The 16,959-nt window shown below is 34.2% G+C and overlaps 2 protein-coding genes across 3 annotated transcripts in view; one reads left to right on the top strand and one right to left on the bottom strand.

The window, feature by feature from the left end:
* Positions 1–16,959, top strand: part of Rab3GAP1 (RAB3 GTPase activating protein subunit 1) — a 350,147-nt gene that overhangs the window by 50,367 nt on the left and 282,821 nt on the right. The gene's annotated exons all lie outside the window — the stretch shown is intronic.
* Positions 1–16,959, bottom strand: part of haf (leucine-rich repeat and fibronectin type-III domain-containing protein hattifattener) — an 81,629-nt gene that overhangs the window by 14,517 nt on the left and 50,153 nt on the right. The window contains exons 4-6 of the mRNA XM_089098386.1: positions 12,659–13,236; positions 7,099–7,365; positions 4,755–4,890 (exon numbers count right to left, since the gene is read on the bottom strand). Of these exons, the coding sequence (XP_088954512.1) occupies positions 4,755–4,890; positions 7,099–7,365; positions 12,659–13,236 (981 nt within the window). The remainder of the gene's footprint in view (positions 1–4,754; positions 4,891–7,098; positions 7,366–12,658; positions 13,237–16,959) is intronic.

The following is a 16,959-nucleotide window of genomic DNA, read 5'->3' on the forward strand; positions in this document are numbered from 1 at the left end:
TGAATTTGTTTCATGAATTATTGGCTACTGTTTGTGACATAGCCTTTGGCTATGAATTTGGGTTACTATTTTGCTAGAATATGACTTAAATATCACTTAGAAAAATTAAACTGTTGTACTAAAGAAATACTAGCTATAGGATGAATTTGAATGCAAGAATTGATATTTTAATAGTTTTGTGTACAAGTTGTGACATGATATTTTATTCTACTATCTCATTTTATAAGAATGCCTAATAAGAGATAATACTTTTAATTTTATTTTTAATGATAATAAATATTTTGGAGATAGTGAAAGAGCTATCAATGAAATATTTGATAAATGACTTACACAAAATGTGCGTCAGGATTACATAAATGAAACTACACATAAACATAAAAACTAACAAATTAAAAAATGATAAAAAAATACGAAAAGATACAAAGGAGGGGTGGGGTGGTGGAATCACTTGCTTAAACTATTGACTATATACGGAACAATATATTTAGTATAACTTTGTCTCAAACATTTTATTCAATAAGAACGGAATCTATATTTGGCACAAGGTGAGATCTCACCCTTTGAAATTTGGAACACTTTGAACTTATTAAGAAACATAAGGGGGGAGAGGTTGTGGCATTTTCACATCGTGAAATAAATAATTATGGTAATCCGATTCAATATAAGGTATATATTCAAAAACAAAAATCATCAAACAGATATAATGCACTGATCCCCACTAAGGCTTTATGGCCTGCAAAGGAGGGAAAAAAATACAAGTAGCCTACTATTCAAACACTAGCTCATAAGCCTAGAGAGAGCGAGAATAAAAAAGAGAGCGAGGAAGAGAGAGAGAGAGAGAGAGAGAGAGAGAGAGAGAGAGATAGAGATAGAGAGATAGAGAGAGAGAGAGATAGAGATAGAGAGAGAGAGAGATAGAGAGAGATAGATAGAGAGAGAGAGAGAGAAAGATTTCAGCAGTTTACAAGAATTAGTCTGATCACTCAGTAAGAAAAGAGAGAGAGGGAAAGCTTTCAGCAGTTTACAAGAATTAGTCTGATCAATCAATAAGAAAAAATCATTTGAAATTCTAACATCAAATAATTCCACAGTGCTAAACAGTATTTTAGTCAATATACCTTATATTTTATATCCTCCCGAAGCTCCTTCACTGTAAGCTCAAGGACAGCCATTAAATCTATTTATTACCCTGTCTCCTTATTAACAGCTGTAACTTCATCCTATACAATAGCAGTTGTTGGTAGCTCCAAGGCAATTACTAATCTTCAGCTTTGAAAGCATTTATGCAAAGTTATACAACAGACACCGGAAGTCTGAAGGCAAGCGAGCATTTCTTACTATACTGTTAGTACAGGCCCATTTACAGTACGATTTTTCTAATACTGTGATTTAGCTACCGCTAATTTAAGCTAATCCGATTATTCATAGAATTCTCTGATTGGCTGAAAAATTCTATAAAAGTTTTTGATTGGCTCAAGTTGGCCCTAGTTAAATCTCGGTACTAGTAAAATATCAATGTTAATGGCCATAATATTAATGAAAATGGTGACGAATTTTGCACAAAGTTTCGGGATGTCTACTCTGTTTTTGTTTCACCACTGGAGGATCGAGTCAAAACTTTCTGGAAAGTTTTATTTTCTTGGTGGGAGGAGGGGGGATGACTTCGGATTTTTTTTTGAGAGAAGTAATTTGTATTGGGTCCTAATAAAAGAGTATATACAACGTATGCAACGGGTTTTTGGCTAGTATATACTATAGTACTATATGTACTATACTATAGTACATATACCCCCCCCCCCCGAAAAAATATTTGCGTAAAACACCCCCCCCCCCCCCAAAAAAAAAAATCCTGGATACGGCCCTGTTAAAATAGTAGTGCCAAAAGCTTTATAGAAACCCTTAGTCAAAACTAAAAAAAATATATATACATATAAAAATGGGCATAACTACTACCAAACTGAAAAAATAACTTTTCCCTAGGCCCTACCCGACATAACATTTATTATATCTCTTAGTTTTCCACGATTTATGTTATGATTATCCCCTGAATGGTAATTTAGGGTGATTTAGCTACCTGAAGATTATTCATCTTGTATGTAGAATTACTTACATTCACAGTTTGCAGCCAATAGATTGGGTCCAGATAAATCTTTGGTAACTTTTCATTCCTGTGTTATTCAAACAAAAGTTCATTTATCTCAAATATCCTCTTAGAAGATTGAATGGTGGAAAATTCAGTAAGATTTATTAAGATTAATTGTATTTGTTACAAAAAAGGGTCATTGTCGTTCTAATTTCAACAATGAGGATTTTGCACACAGAAATCAATCTACAGAAGTAGGAGGTCTGAATTTGAATTTTTTTTTAAGAGCAAAGGCTAACTCCTTACCTGTATGCATAATTTTTTTTCAATTCTTATTTTATTATTTTAAGAGCAAAAAAACACGGCATAGGAAAGCAAAATCCGCTTTCTTTATTTTTGACATCACTTAAAAAACTGAAAGTAAGGAGCAATATTAAAACTCAAAGCGAACAAAAATTATTCCATATATGGAATAATTTGGAGGCAGGAGGGAGGTTGCCTCCCTCCTCAATACCTTACTCTTCACGCTAATGTTTTCATCACTTTAAAAAAAACTTCATATTCTAGTTAAACGGCCCTTGTATTTCAGAAAAGCGGAAAGAGCAAGATATTGAGGAGGGGGGCAACCCCTTCATACACGGAATAATTTCTGTTCGTTTTGAGTTTTAATATAAATTTTAAACGGATACAAATTGTGCAGAATAAAGCACTATGCCTGCTCGGTGATTTTGAAAATTGTGAAAGTACAATGGATTGTTATCACCATTTTAAGATTTTAAATGTTGGGCTGTTGAGGGAATATCAGAGATGTGTTTTTGTGTATCAGTGTTGAAATAATTTAGTAGCGAATTACTTTGGTAATGTTTTATTATCGAGTTCTGCGTACCATTCCTATGATACAAGGAATTCCGCCGACCTAGTACACGAGAGACGACACACTGCTAGGTCTAGTTTTGTATTTAGGTATGTGGGTGTTTCGGTATGGAACAGTCTCCGGAAAGCACTAGGATGGCTGAGAGTGTGTCCTCTTTTAAAAATAGGTTAAAGAATTTCTTAATGAATAGGGATAGCTGAGGGAGGGGGGCTGTATTCTGTCTTTTGTCTTGTGTAAGGATTGGTTTGCGGTTCCCATGTGGTTTATTTCTTATTTATTTGATTGCATTATTATTATTATTTTTTTTTCCATTATAAATGTGAGTAAGTTTTTTTTCAATATATATATATATATGAGTGAGTAAAATAGTGAGTCCTGTCACAAACAAATCTGTATAGATTTTCACGTGGTAGGTCGGTTTGATATGTCTTTTTTTGTGAATATTGATATTTAATAAAAATGAATTTCTCTCTCTAAATGTTGCTCCTTATTTTCATGGAAAAAACTTTTTTTATTTAATATCTGATCGTTTTTCAAATAATGCCGGGAAATTTACCTCACCCTCAATGAAAAATTCCCTCCTCTGTCGGGAAACTCCTCCGTGGAAATTTCACACCACTTAAAACAAACTCCCCCGTAAAGTTACTTCCAGACAATTCCAAACACGCTGAAAATTTCCCCCGGACAATTCCCCGGAACATTACCACACGCAAAATTGAGTTGGCAAAGGAAAAGTAAGACAAATAATTATCATTTCGTAAGGGAATTCTGTCAAATCCTCCAAGTGTAAAATTTCTCCAGGAAAGTTCACTTCTGGAAACTTCCTTCCATACGGAAAAAAATTCCCAAGGAAACCCACCTCTCCCCCGAAAAATGTCTGTATACTTCCCCATAACAAATATTATATGTAAACAATAGGCAGTTTTTTTTAATTTAAAGACCTATCCCCTGGGGCTGGGGGGTCATTGTATCTCTAAAGGCCTAGTTTTGGGACTTTTCAACTATATTGAGCAAAATGGCTATCTCAAAATTTTGATCGGACGATTTTGGGAAAAAAGAGACATGGGAGAGGGGCTAGTTGCCCTCCAATCTTTTTATCACTTAAAAAGGGCACTAGAACTTTTAATTTCCGTTCGAACGAACCATTTCCCGATATTTTAGGATTATTGGTTCGATACGATCATCCCTGGAAAAAAAACAACAACAAAAAACAAATAAACACATATCCCTGATCTTTCTTCTGGCAAAAATATAAACTTTCACATTTTTGCAGATGGGAGCTTGAAACTTCTACTGCAGGGTTTTCGGATACGCTGAATCTGGTAATTTGATTTTCAGTAAGTTTCTATGACTCATAAGGAGCGTTTCCCCCTTTTTTGAAAATCATGCAAATTTCCTCAAGCTCGTAGCTTTTGATGGGTAAGACTAAACTTGATGAATCTTATATATTTGGATTCAGTATAATAAGCCAATTCTTTTGATATACTTATTGACGTTAAAATTTCGTTTTTAGAGTTTTGATTACTATTGAGTCGAGTCACTCCTTACTTACAGTTCGTTACCACGAACTATTTGACTAGATTATATGAAAATTGTTTCATACGTGCTTGCAATGGATAAATTACTTCTCTGTTTCCCCGTTGTCCAGAAGGACCCCGTATGAAACCAAATCCTTTGTTATTGACATGGTTTAGTAAATTTTGTTGATTATCCCCCCCTCCTTCCTAAAGTTATTGCGTTTGATTTCCCGCAGCGGTAAATACTGTCTCTTTAACTTGGTCTAGTTCGTGAACTTACTTGATCTTCCGACGCTTCTGGCGCTGTACATAGATAACTGATCCCAGTCTTTTTGGTTGCTATTCACATTAATGCCAATACCAGCTAATGAGGCAGTTGGTCCACCAGCGATTGAGTTTGCAGTTGTAGTAGTTGTCTGTAAAATAGAAAATCAAAGAAAAATAGAGGCATGTCAAGTAAAGCTGCATTGCTTTCCTAAGCATCACTTACTGCCACATGGTATGCTCACTCGTGCGAACATTCATGCAGAAATTAAACTGAAGCTAATTGCATGTTGCACGAACAGACGTGCGGCATGCAAAGACGTGCATTCAAGAGTTCTTTTGTTTCTTTTTAAAAAACGTTTAAATGAAATCTTCCAGTGTGTAGTTGCTTTTAGCGTATAGCTATAAAAAATAGCACCGGCATTTTTTGTGTGTCTGTTACAGCTGCTTAGATGATTCTGATACAAGTTAAGGCTAAGTATAAGTGCAAAATCGCTGTCTCACTTCGGGAAAAATTTTGAAAAAATTTATTTGACTTGAAACTTTATGACACCGTATGGTCATCCCCAGAATCTTAAAGTCCATGAATCTTAAAGTCCGTGAAAGTTCATGCGTTTGAAAAATTACTCTATCCCCTTCCTTCAAAAATTTAGTATATGCAAATGTATAACACGTTTAGGCACATATGCTGTGTTGGGGCCTGAATGGATTCAACGGGCCTGAACTAAATCCAAGAACGGATTCAGCAATTCTTTTGTTCCTTTTTAACAAGTGCCTTTAACAATTTAAAATGAAATATCCTGGTTTATCGGGAGTTGGTGGCGTGACTCTGCGAGCTCAGCGAGAGTCGACCCAGCTCTAAATGGGTACCTGGAGAAATCTGAGTGTGCGAAGGCACATGATGGTTGGCCCCAACCCCCCATTGCACTTCCTGGCTGAAGGGCCAAGAAACGGAGATCAGCACCGCCAGTAGGTACTGTAAAATCCAATGCCGTATTTTTTACCTTCTTCTTTACCTTTTTATACTTATTTCCAGTGTATGATTAAATAAAAAAAACAAAACAAGTTCTTCAACTGAAAGTAAGGAGCAGCATTAAAACTTAAATCGAACAGAAACAATTCAAAATATGAGGGGGTTTAGCCCTTCTTCTACCCTCGCTCTTTACGCTAAAAAAGCCTTACAGTTCTTTAAGACACTTCTCATTCAGATTCAATGATTCTTGTGTTTGACCTAATTCTTAAAGAATTGCAAAAGAAAGTCGAACTTTAGAATCAGCATGCAAACCTGATCCCTTTGATGCATCTATTGCTATCAAACTTCTGTCTTTAAGAGTTTCGGTTACTATTGTTCGAGTCGCTCCTTACTGACAGTTCTTTACCACGAACTGTTTTATTGTAAAAAAAAACACAGTGGCGTTTAGTGCATTTGGTAGCCTATTTGTATGATATATCCCAGACCACTGAAGTTGTTCATCCATTGACGCATTTTAGAACCGGTTTGTTTCGTTAGGTTCTTTCAGCTTAGCGTGAGACAAGACAAAGAGAAGTAACAGAATAGATGGGTAATATATAATTTGGGCTATATATTTGCGCATTAGGGGGAAGTTGTGGGTAAAGTATCTGAGCAGCGTGAAGTTATAAAACAATTCTTACTTCATAATATGCAGAATGACTATACCTAACACATTAGGCATGCAGACCCGCTATACTTTACCCTCCCCCCCTAATTTGTTAGGTATTCTTACTTTAGGTATTATCATACTTGGGTGTTTTTTTTTTTTTTTTAGATGACTTTTATTTTCAACTAATAATTACATCATACTTAACTGTTTTATTCAATTCTAATTTTAAAAAAAATCAATTCAAAAAATAAAATTCTAATTCAAGTTAAGGCCTAAGTTTGGGGATAAAAACGCTGTTGCCAATTCAGAACACATTTTGAACAACCATACTTTTGTTGTTTATATGGTTTTTTAATTTAGCTTAATAGTCATAAATAGGGTAATAGACCAGCAGGATGCCAGAAATTGCGTTAGAATGAAATTATAAAATACCCTAAATCTTAAAAGCGAAGACAATACCAAACTACTTACCCTTCCCTCGTGTATGGCCAAATTTCTCTTTTTTTAATTTTAGAAAAAAAAAACAACCTTCTCCTGGGGGACACTTTCAGAATCATTCCAGCAAAAATAAAAACAAAATTGATTTTTGTGTTTTTTCCTCAAAGTTGAATTTCTTCCTCCACAGGGGAGGAATTTCTTCCTCCCCTGTGGAAGAAATTCCTGCATGCGTGCCTGAATGTCGCTAATAATTCTAAGACTAGACAGATGAACTATACTGAATATAAAATTTAATCTTACCTGAGTTCCATTTGACAGAATAGCTGGTAGCCCATCTTTTTTTCCCCACTTGATTTTCTTTCTTGTGCAAGCAATGAATACAACAACTGCAATGACGACAGTTCCGCAGATTGCGGCACTTGTACCAATTATGATCTTATCTGTTGATGACGCTGAACCTGTGCTGCCAGCTCCATCAGTTCGTATTTCACGGCATTGTTTAAATGGGACAGTATCTGGGGACACATTTCTCTCTTCTAGTGATACAACGCATACTATAATGCAGGCCTAAAAATATATGAGGTCAAAATTTTTTCCTTTTTTTTATCAAATATCGTCATCTACAAAGTGATACAACACATTTCTGTTCTTTTAACACAATGTATACATACATATATATATATATATATATATATATATATATATATATATATATATATATATATATATATATATATATATATATATATATATATATATATATTATATATATATATATATATATATATATATATATATATATATATATATATATATATATATATATATATATATATTTTATATATATATATATATATATATATATATATATATATATATATATATATATATATATATATATATATATATATATATATATATATATATATATATATAGATAGATATTTATTGCAAGCCGATTTTGAGGCCGGGCCCGAAAATCGTAGGTTGTAAGTTGTAGGTTGGGAATGAGGAATATCCATGATCTTATTGTGTCGTTTTCAAAATCAACTCTGTAAAAAAGGCCCCGTTTCTTTAATAACGCCAGATTGGGAATTATATCCTTTTTTTTTAACAAGTATGTTTCAATTACCGCCCCCTCCCCCGCTTTAAAAATTGAAAATTTTAAGGACACTAATAATTTGTCCTAATTTGTACCAATATTGATAAAATGAACATGATTTTCGTCTAATTTTAAAGGCAAAAAAGACATAAACACTTCATAAAATTTGCAACACTGATCTTCGTGGCCTGACATAAAACAATCTAACATATTGCTAAAATTCACTTTAAACGGGAAAAACAAAAGGATCAGAAAAGGGGTTCAAAATTGACAAGCTTTCTGATTTTATTAATTTAAAAATTTCTTTAAGACATTTCTACAACGCAGTATATTCTTCATTAAAGAACATATTTCAGAAAAAGCTGCTGACCCAATTTGTCCACAGGTCTTCGTTACCAGGTCAAAGAATATGGGGAATTGATTAGAGAGAAACTCTTATTAGGTTTAAAGCCCTAATTAGGAAACTTATGAGCAGAAAAATTTAGGTGCTAATTATTAGTTTTATTATTTTGCTCAGTATTGGTAACGGGGTCGGGGACGAAGCGGTGGTATGCAATTAGGGGAGAGATTAAATTTGCCAAAATAAAGTGACTTATAAAAGCAATTTAGAAAATTAGGAGATCTATGGGATACTTTGGTAATTTTCTGATCAGAATTACTAATTTAATATAAACGAAGTTTTTGGTGGTTTAACCCGGTGTAATAGGATTTAAAACAAGTAGCGCCATAAACAGAATGGTGTTACTTGTGTGAATAAAAACATTATTGAAACGCCCTATATCTATATCAAAAGCCCCACAGGCAGCACTAGTATTACTGGCTATGTGCAGGGTTGCCACCATGGTCAGTTTCTAAAGTGCTACAGTTCTTAAGTTTGCGTGCTACACAGCAATTTTTGATGCTACAATCAACAAATTTTTTGCGCATAGTTTTTTGGTAAATTTTTTAATATTTTTCAATGTAGCGGAATAAAAATGTAGCTGATCAGAGCACTGAATGGAAAAATATACGCGCAGACGCATTCATTTTTTAGACTATTGTCATGCATAAAAATGCATTTGATGTGCATTTGATGTGAGACATATCCTGTAACTACGTTTTATATGCCTATATTTTCAATTTGGTCATACAAGAAAAAAAAATGCTACGTTCAATGTAGCACGTGCTACAGTGCTACACATAATGACATAGTGCTAAAGTAGCACTTTCGTGCTACAGGTGCAAACCTAGCCATGGGCGCGGAGACAGTGTAACATTAAAAAGCATAATTAGCTTTTGTACTTAGAGGTAGCGTTAGATGGCGTTCATTTTTTTCTCATAGACCTACTTAAGGTTTACTGTTATCAGTTTCCTATTCCCTTTTAGTAGTGGCGTTATTAGGGGGGTGGAATCCCCCCCACCCTTCATTTTAGTACATTTACGTCGTATTTCCATTGAAATATGCCTTTTTACCAGCTATGCACACCGAGACCGAGTAACATTAAAAAACGTGATCAGCCCTTGCATTTAGAAGTAACTTTAGATGGCGGTCATTTTGTCCTATACTTTCTTGAGGTAAGTCTAGGGGTAGACTCACCCCTATATGTTCATGAATTGACACCGCTGTCTTTTAGCTTTACAAGGATCTTAAGCGGCAACAATGTTCTGTTCAGTTGTACTACATGTTAAGAGAAAAAGAAAACCTTCTACTTTAAATGAAATCGGTTATCTAAAATCTGATACATAACCTATTCAACGAATTCTAGTTTTAGCCACCTTTTTTTGCCAGAAGGAGGGAATAGGAAATATTCCCTCCTTTTTATTTATTAATATACAATTAGAAAGTTCCACTGAAACTTAGCAAACACCAACTGAATTATTTTCTAGTAGCCCTTGATTATTCTGATAACCACAAGTCGATAAATCAGGTCCAGATGAAGCACGGTGTTGCCATATACTGTAAAAACCATATAGACTTTAATTCGCTAAATGCTCTTCGGGTCCTACTGTTTCATTGAAAAAAGCCTCAAAAATACATGTCCTCACCAGTTGTATATAGTCTCATGATAACCTGTTGCTAATTATCTTTACATTGCTATGTTTGCGCCTCATATTTTAAGCAGAATAACCATATTTATATTTAAATTAACTGCGTCTTTTAGCATTTTCGTGTGAAAGTACACACCCTGCACAGATTTCATTCAAGAAACATCGGTTAATTTTGCTTATTTTCTATCTGTTTCGGATGGCTGCATAACAAGGATTTGAATCTAAATTAGCAACGTTAATTTGCAATAACAATAAAAAACAACAAATTAGCAATCCAAATTAGCAACAGTAATATGAGAGGGGGCATTCTCTCTCCATTTACGATTTACGTAATGGGTATTACGATATAAGACAGAAATACTTTGTAATTTGTCCTACGGCCGAATGTTTCCCCAGTGTAATATAGAAAGATTTGAGAAACCCCCGGTGATAATGATATAGTGATTAATGAATTTATTTATTTTCAACCTCCACAATACCACCGTAAATAATGATAGTGACAATGAGAAAGAATAACATAACAGAAATTCGAAAAGAGTATGTCTGTTATACTTTTTTTTTAGTTAGCAAAAATCTTTGCGCTGTGAATAATATTTTTTACCTTTTTAACAACTAAATCCCTCTTAAAAGATTTTAAACATAGTCTATACGGGTTGCCTTTGGGTTTAAAAGTGAACTCTGGCAAAATGTTGATCTTGTTAAAAATTGAGCAGTTATTAGACTTCTTTTTTTTGGGGGGGGGGGGGAGGAGAGCATTTTTAATTCAAGAAGGGAGTCTTTGAATCGCAAGACATACATTTGTATATGTTCTTAAATAGCATGTTCGCTTACATTGATTTTTTTTTCAACAATAGACGCAAGGTGTCTTGACTAAAATTAAAAAGTTTGCTTTTTATATTTTTTTTCCGTTTTTGCGTTCGGCAAATTCATTGGCCCAAAATTTTTTACAGTTCCAGCGATATTCCCCAAAAATAGGAATTTATATACCTTGCTGTGAATGTCCGAAATTCCTTTTTTTCTCATCTTGGATCTGTGAATCAGCTTTTTCAGGCTTATGCAAGCTTTGACGATAAAACTTGAAGTTAGGTTAGGTTGGGTTAAATTAGGTTATAAATCTCAGAAATGGGTTAAAAACCTAACCAACCCTAACCCAACCAAACCTAACTTGTCACCATCAAACCTTGCATAAAACTGAAAAAGTTGACTGGCAATCCTGATTAACTCCAAGGAGAAAAAAAGTATTTCAAACATTCGGCGGTGAATGTCGACATTCACCAATTTCGGACATTCCCGGTAACACATATAAAAGTACGAAACACTGTTTTTCTCGTCAAACTCTGAGCAATTATTTCTAAGCTAATACCCGAAGCTTTGTTTTTACAAAAATTGTATGCATTTTAAAAACGTCTTCTTGTTTCCCATGGAGGGCCATTATCCCACCCGTTGGTATCCATGCTGGTCTCCAAGTTTATTGTTTCTTAACTTTATACAGTCATAAGGATATCTCCTAAAAATGAGGATTCATAGACAAAAAGTGCTTAACAATTTTTTTCCTTTAAAACTCCTAACAATTTTTATAAGTAAATTTGAATAAACGGCTCTAAAATGTATAAACGTATAAACATTTTGAATAAACGGTCAAAAATTTAATTCAGATGATTTTCCAGTACCAACTTCATAAGCGAAAATAAGGACCCCCCAGAAATCCCCAGGAAGTGGCGTAAATTCTACCTGAAGATTGTTTCTACCAAGATTCAAATGGGAATATTTCTCATTTTTAGATTTTCTTACATCTGTTAAATGTCTTCTTCTATTCCGAGGAGATTCACCCCCTCCCTCAGTCTGGGTGTCCATGCGAGTGAGCACCATAAGAATCTAATATCTTTCAACATGAGGCTATTGCTGCATTAAAATCAGAACCAGCAACGATTTTTTTTGCACAATTTGTTTCATTAACTTTTTTTGTGATTTCACCTAGTCTTCCGAAAAAATGAATACAGCAGAAGAAAAAAAATATTTAAGCAATTTGATCATGGAGGAAGAATAAACTGTCAAAATGTGTCAAAAAAAATATTGTATTCCAAATTCGAGAATATATAAATGCTTTTACTACAATTCCTCACAAATATGAGAAAATTTTTGTTGCAATAGTTTCAGAAAGCTACGACGACAATATTTTACGAAACTGACAAACATTTGGCACTATCCTAAGAACTTCATAATCTTCTGTTTGCAGTTCCAGTTACTATAAATGATGATTCTTTGGAACCAATACCTGAACTAACGTGTCAAAAATGAAAATGAAGAGCAAAGACACAGGCGGCTAAAACATATGTAAAAACGACAATTAGAGCGTGTTAAACAAGTGAGGGAGTAAAAAAAAAAAAAAAAAATCCAAAATACGAATCTTAAAAAAACGCGGTTTTCAGGTATGGATAGACCCAAGATGTCCAGGGGCAAAAATTGTATTTATGCTCATGTCCTTGGCGCCTTAAGCTATTTGCAGCTGTTTTGTAGATGTTGGCCAGAAGTCCACTCTGCTTCTAATTGAAGAACTGTCTTTTGTTATTTTTTCTTTTATAATTATCCTCTTTATTATTATTTTACCTCCTGATGTACAAATTGGGTTTAAATAAAAATTGATATATTTTATCGATTTATATAATCGATATATTTTATCGATTTATATAATATATAAATCGTTTTGTTATCAGAAAATTGAAAATTTACCTGAGATGGAACATTTTTAATTTTAAATTCCCTTTCATTTGGATCCAAGGGAGGACCAGGCTGAAATGTATTTTCACCAAATAGTCTATAAACTACTCGAAATCCAAGAATATTTGTTGTGTCCGAGTCCCACTGTATTACAACAGATGAATCTTGTAGAAACGCCTCTTTAACAATCACATCTCTCTCTGCTTCAGCATTGTCATCTAAAGGAGCACCTTGCAGCAAATTAGGGCGCGGTCTAGGTCTCTGCCGCAACCTTTGATTCCCAGTAACAATCGGCGGATTGGCACGTGAAGGTGACGTCGGCCGGCTCATAGCTGGTCGATTAAGGGGTCGTTGTGGTTCAGGTTTGTTAGCATTAATGACAATGCTTGCAGCAGAAAAAGATCCTGAACCATTTACAACATTGTCTTGCTTTCTCTCTTCTACCTCCTTCATTGCCTCAGTTGAGATAGTTAACTTTTTTGATGCTGTTTCGGTCGTTCTTCTTGTAGAGGCTTCTGTCAACTCCTCTGTTGTAGTTCTTGTCAAGGATCTGGTTGGTAGTTGATCTTCTGGTTCTGAGCATTTAAGGTCTGAAAGACAGAAGCAATAAACTTACTAATCGTACAAGACACACACTGGTTCGCTAATTTATAAAAAAAGCTTCTTTATAAGGAAATTAAGAGCGATATTAAAAACATGACGATATAGGACGAGACGGAAATAGCTTATTTAACTGGGTAGAACCTAAGAAAAAGCAGCAATTATTTTAAAATAATGCTGACCCCTCAACGCAGAAGAGAAAAGACAAATTGATTGAAAATTGGTAAATAAATAAATTTTTCGGTTTTTTAGACAGTTTTTCAATACGAATTGAAGAAAATACAATTCTTTTTTTTAGAGCACTCACAGGTTTGAATTATTAATTTGGATGCGTTGGAGTTCAAGAAAAAGAAATTTATCTTCTGATTCAAAGCATCTAAGATCTGAAAGACAGAAGTGATGAAATTGATATTAACACAAGACATTCATTGGGTCGTTAATTTAGGTAAAAAGACAAAGTTTATTTAAAGAGAAATTAAAGGCGCTATTGAACAAAAGAAATTAGCTTATTCAATAGGTCAAAATTACGCATGCCAAGCATGGCGGAACTGTCCAATACATTTCGGGAAGTGTGCCGAACGTTTTGGGGAGTGTGCCAAGCATTTCGGGGACTTATTCAAGCGCGGCAGAGCCATGTCGCATACATGGCGTCCCGGGATGTACACCAGGGGGCGGGAAGTCCGCGCCCCCTCGTTTTGATCTTTTCCTAAAGTCTTAATTGTGGTGTGCAGCTATCTTTTTGCTGCCGTTTTAGCTGCCGTTTCAAAGTTAATTGGTTATATTGCTACTCGTTGTAGTTAGTTAAAAGCACAACCAAAGCATATGTAAACGTTTTTTTTCACATGTAAAACACGTTTTTTTTTTCATATGTAAAAATGTTTTTTTTTTCACATGTTTTTTTTCATATGTAAAAATATTTTTTTCACAAATGGGACATATCACAGTGCCACAGGGGGATGGTGGTCGGCAGACTGAACTATTATATATACGCCTAATAGCGTATCAAAGTGCAGCAAAGGTATACATTCGCCATTGCGCACGCGCAAAGGCGGAGCCAAGGAGAAATGCATATACACATGATGTGTCCAAGCCCAAGAAATCTTTAATGGAGAACAAAAGAACTTGCATGACTGTAATGTATACTTAGGCTGTGGTTAAAATTTAGAAGCTAAAAACAACAGCATCAGAATCGAAACATATGGCTATTATTTCTTGTCATCAGCCGCTTTTCCCATATATATATATTTTTTTTTTTTTTTTTTTTTTTTAACTAATGTTACCTTCGGGTGACTTCATTTAAGCATACAAAGAGTACCGTTTATTTTAGATAAAGTAATTAAACCTATGCGGTAAAAAGACGAAGAGTAAACGGTAATTCTCATATGCTTTTCAATAGATTTTAATGTTATAATTAGCTTATGCAATAGTCAGTTATTTACTGATTATTTACTATCAAAATTGTACTGACTTTTTTAATGATTTAGTATTTTGAATGACCAAGAAAATATAGACGTAGTTTTTTGATTATTACATCCTATCGAGATTAAAAAAAAATATAGTTATAACAAAATTTTAAACTAAAGTCAACTACTGATTCTAAATTGATTTTTTTTTTTTTTTGGATTTGTAACTGTACACTATAAGATTAGGGGTGGGGGAGAATAATAAAAAAAAAAGATTTACTTGATAGTTTGAATAAGAAGTGCCCAGAAATTTAAGAACATTTAGCGCTTCTAAGGGGGACGAACCCCGAGTCTCCACCCACTCTTTGTACGTCCCTGGTTGTAAAAGCTAAAAGGGCCTGGAATTAAAATTTACTCAACCCTTTCACGATGCAGACTAGCAAAATATAAAAAGAAAATTTGTTTTCTTGAAAACACTATAAATCCAAATATATATTTGAACTCAAAGATTCAAAAACAATTAAATAAAAAGGAGAAAATAAATTTGAAACAAATTTGAACAAAAATAAATTCCATGCGGAGAGATGTAATGCCAAAGTGAGTAGAGTTAATAAGACCCTAATCGACTTTTGACATCCGCAAAAAAATGAAATATTCTATTGCATTTTTTGTTAGTAACTAAGTCTCTTACAGAAAAAATGTTGACTTCTCGGATAGTTATTCATTTTGTTTTTAAATAAGGTAACCATGTGATAAAATAAAATTGTTTTTCTTTTATTATTTGCTATAATTAAATTCAAGGCATTCGTTATTGGATAATAAGTAGTTTTGGTGTCGTAACTGTACAATAATTTAAAGAATCCATAGCTTTATTTAAAACTATATATATATATATATATATATATATATATATATATATATATATATATATATATATATATATATATATATATATATATAACCAGTAACTCGCCGAAACTTGTTATTTTTTTGTCGTAATACCTGATGCACAACAATAAAAAAGACCAACAAAACAACTAGTATATTCAGTCTGTTCAGAATTAAATAAAACTTAATATTAATTCAATATTAATGATACTCATTTTCACGGCTTTAAGCGTGAGTTGAATTAGACTGCTAGGAGTCAAATTTAGCTTTTGTTGCTGGATTTAATATCTTCTAATGAAAAATAAGAAGCGTGCCTATGGACAATATTCTGTTGTCTTCTGTGTCTGATCAAAATTGAAAAGTTATTTTTTTTTTCAGCTGGCGAAGTTTTCGAATACGGAAAAATCCGTATTCGAAGGAGTCTTTTTTCTCAATGAACTTTTTAGAAACATTTTAGATAACTTCGCTTTTAATAAGACACTTCTGCCGGCTGTCTCCCGCCAAAACCTAGTATCTGAGTTTTTAAAGTTTATGAGAAAATTGCAAAATAAAGATTTTGCAATCTTTAGCACAGAATATCATCACCAAGTCCGTTTTCATCCCGTCTTTGTCACTTCGTTTTTTGCTGGACTTACATATTTTGAAATTCTAAGGCATCCGTTCTAGGTTTTGGCTCTGGAAAATTCTACCAACATTATTGTAAGAACATCGAATCTTGAACAGAAGAGGGGATTTTGAGATATCCAGAGGTTATTCGTTGTGATTTTTCAGACAAATCTATTGTAAAGTGAGTTACGGAAATGGCTTTCTAGAGCAGTGGTTCTCAAACGTATTTAGACACTGTGCCCCTTTTTACCCACAAAAAATTTTAGGTACCCTTCTCAGTTACCGGTACTAAGTAAACTATAGCTAAAATACAAAAACAACTGACAGTCCTAGAGTTATACGTTTTTTTCGTTCCATTGTAACTGAACCCCCGTGTAACTGAACCCCAAGCAACTGAACCCCTGTAACTGAGCCCCCATGTAACTGAACCCCGTGCAACTGAACCCCTGTATAACTGAACCCCCGTGCAAATGAACCCCCGTGCAACTGAACCCCGTGCAAATGAACCCTCGTGCTACTGAACCCTCATGCAACTGGACCCCCTTTAACTGAACCCTCCTGCAACTCAACCCTATTTAACTAAACCCCCGTGTAACTGAACCCCCATATAACTGAACCCCCGTGTGACTGAACCCCCGTGCAACTGAACCACCGTGCAACTAAACCCTCGTTCTACTGAACCCTCGTGCAATTTAACCCCCTTTAACAGAACCCTCGTGCAAATCAACCCCATTTAACTAAACCCCCGTGTGACTGAACCCCTATGTAACTGTGACTGTGTGTAACCATGCAATTGTGTGTTAACAGAACACAACT

Source organism: Artemia sp. Qi Xiang Cuo, chromosome 12 (genome assembly GCF_049724085.1).
Source record: "Artemia sp. Qi Xiang Cuo chromosome 12, ASM4972408v1, whole genome shotgun sequence".
Classification (NCBI taxonomy): Eukaryota; Metazoa; Arthropoda; class Branchiopoda; order Anostraca; family Artemiidae; genus Artemia; species Artemia sp. Qi Xiang Cuo.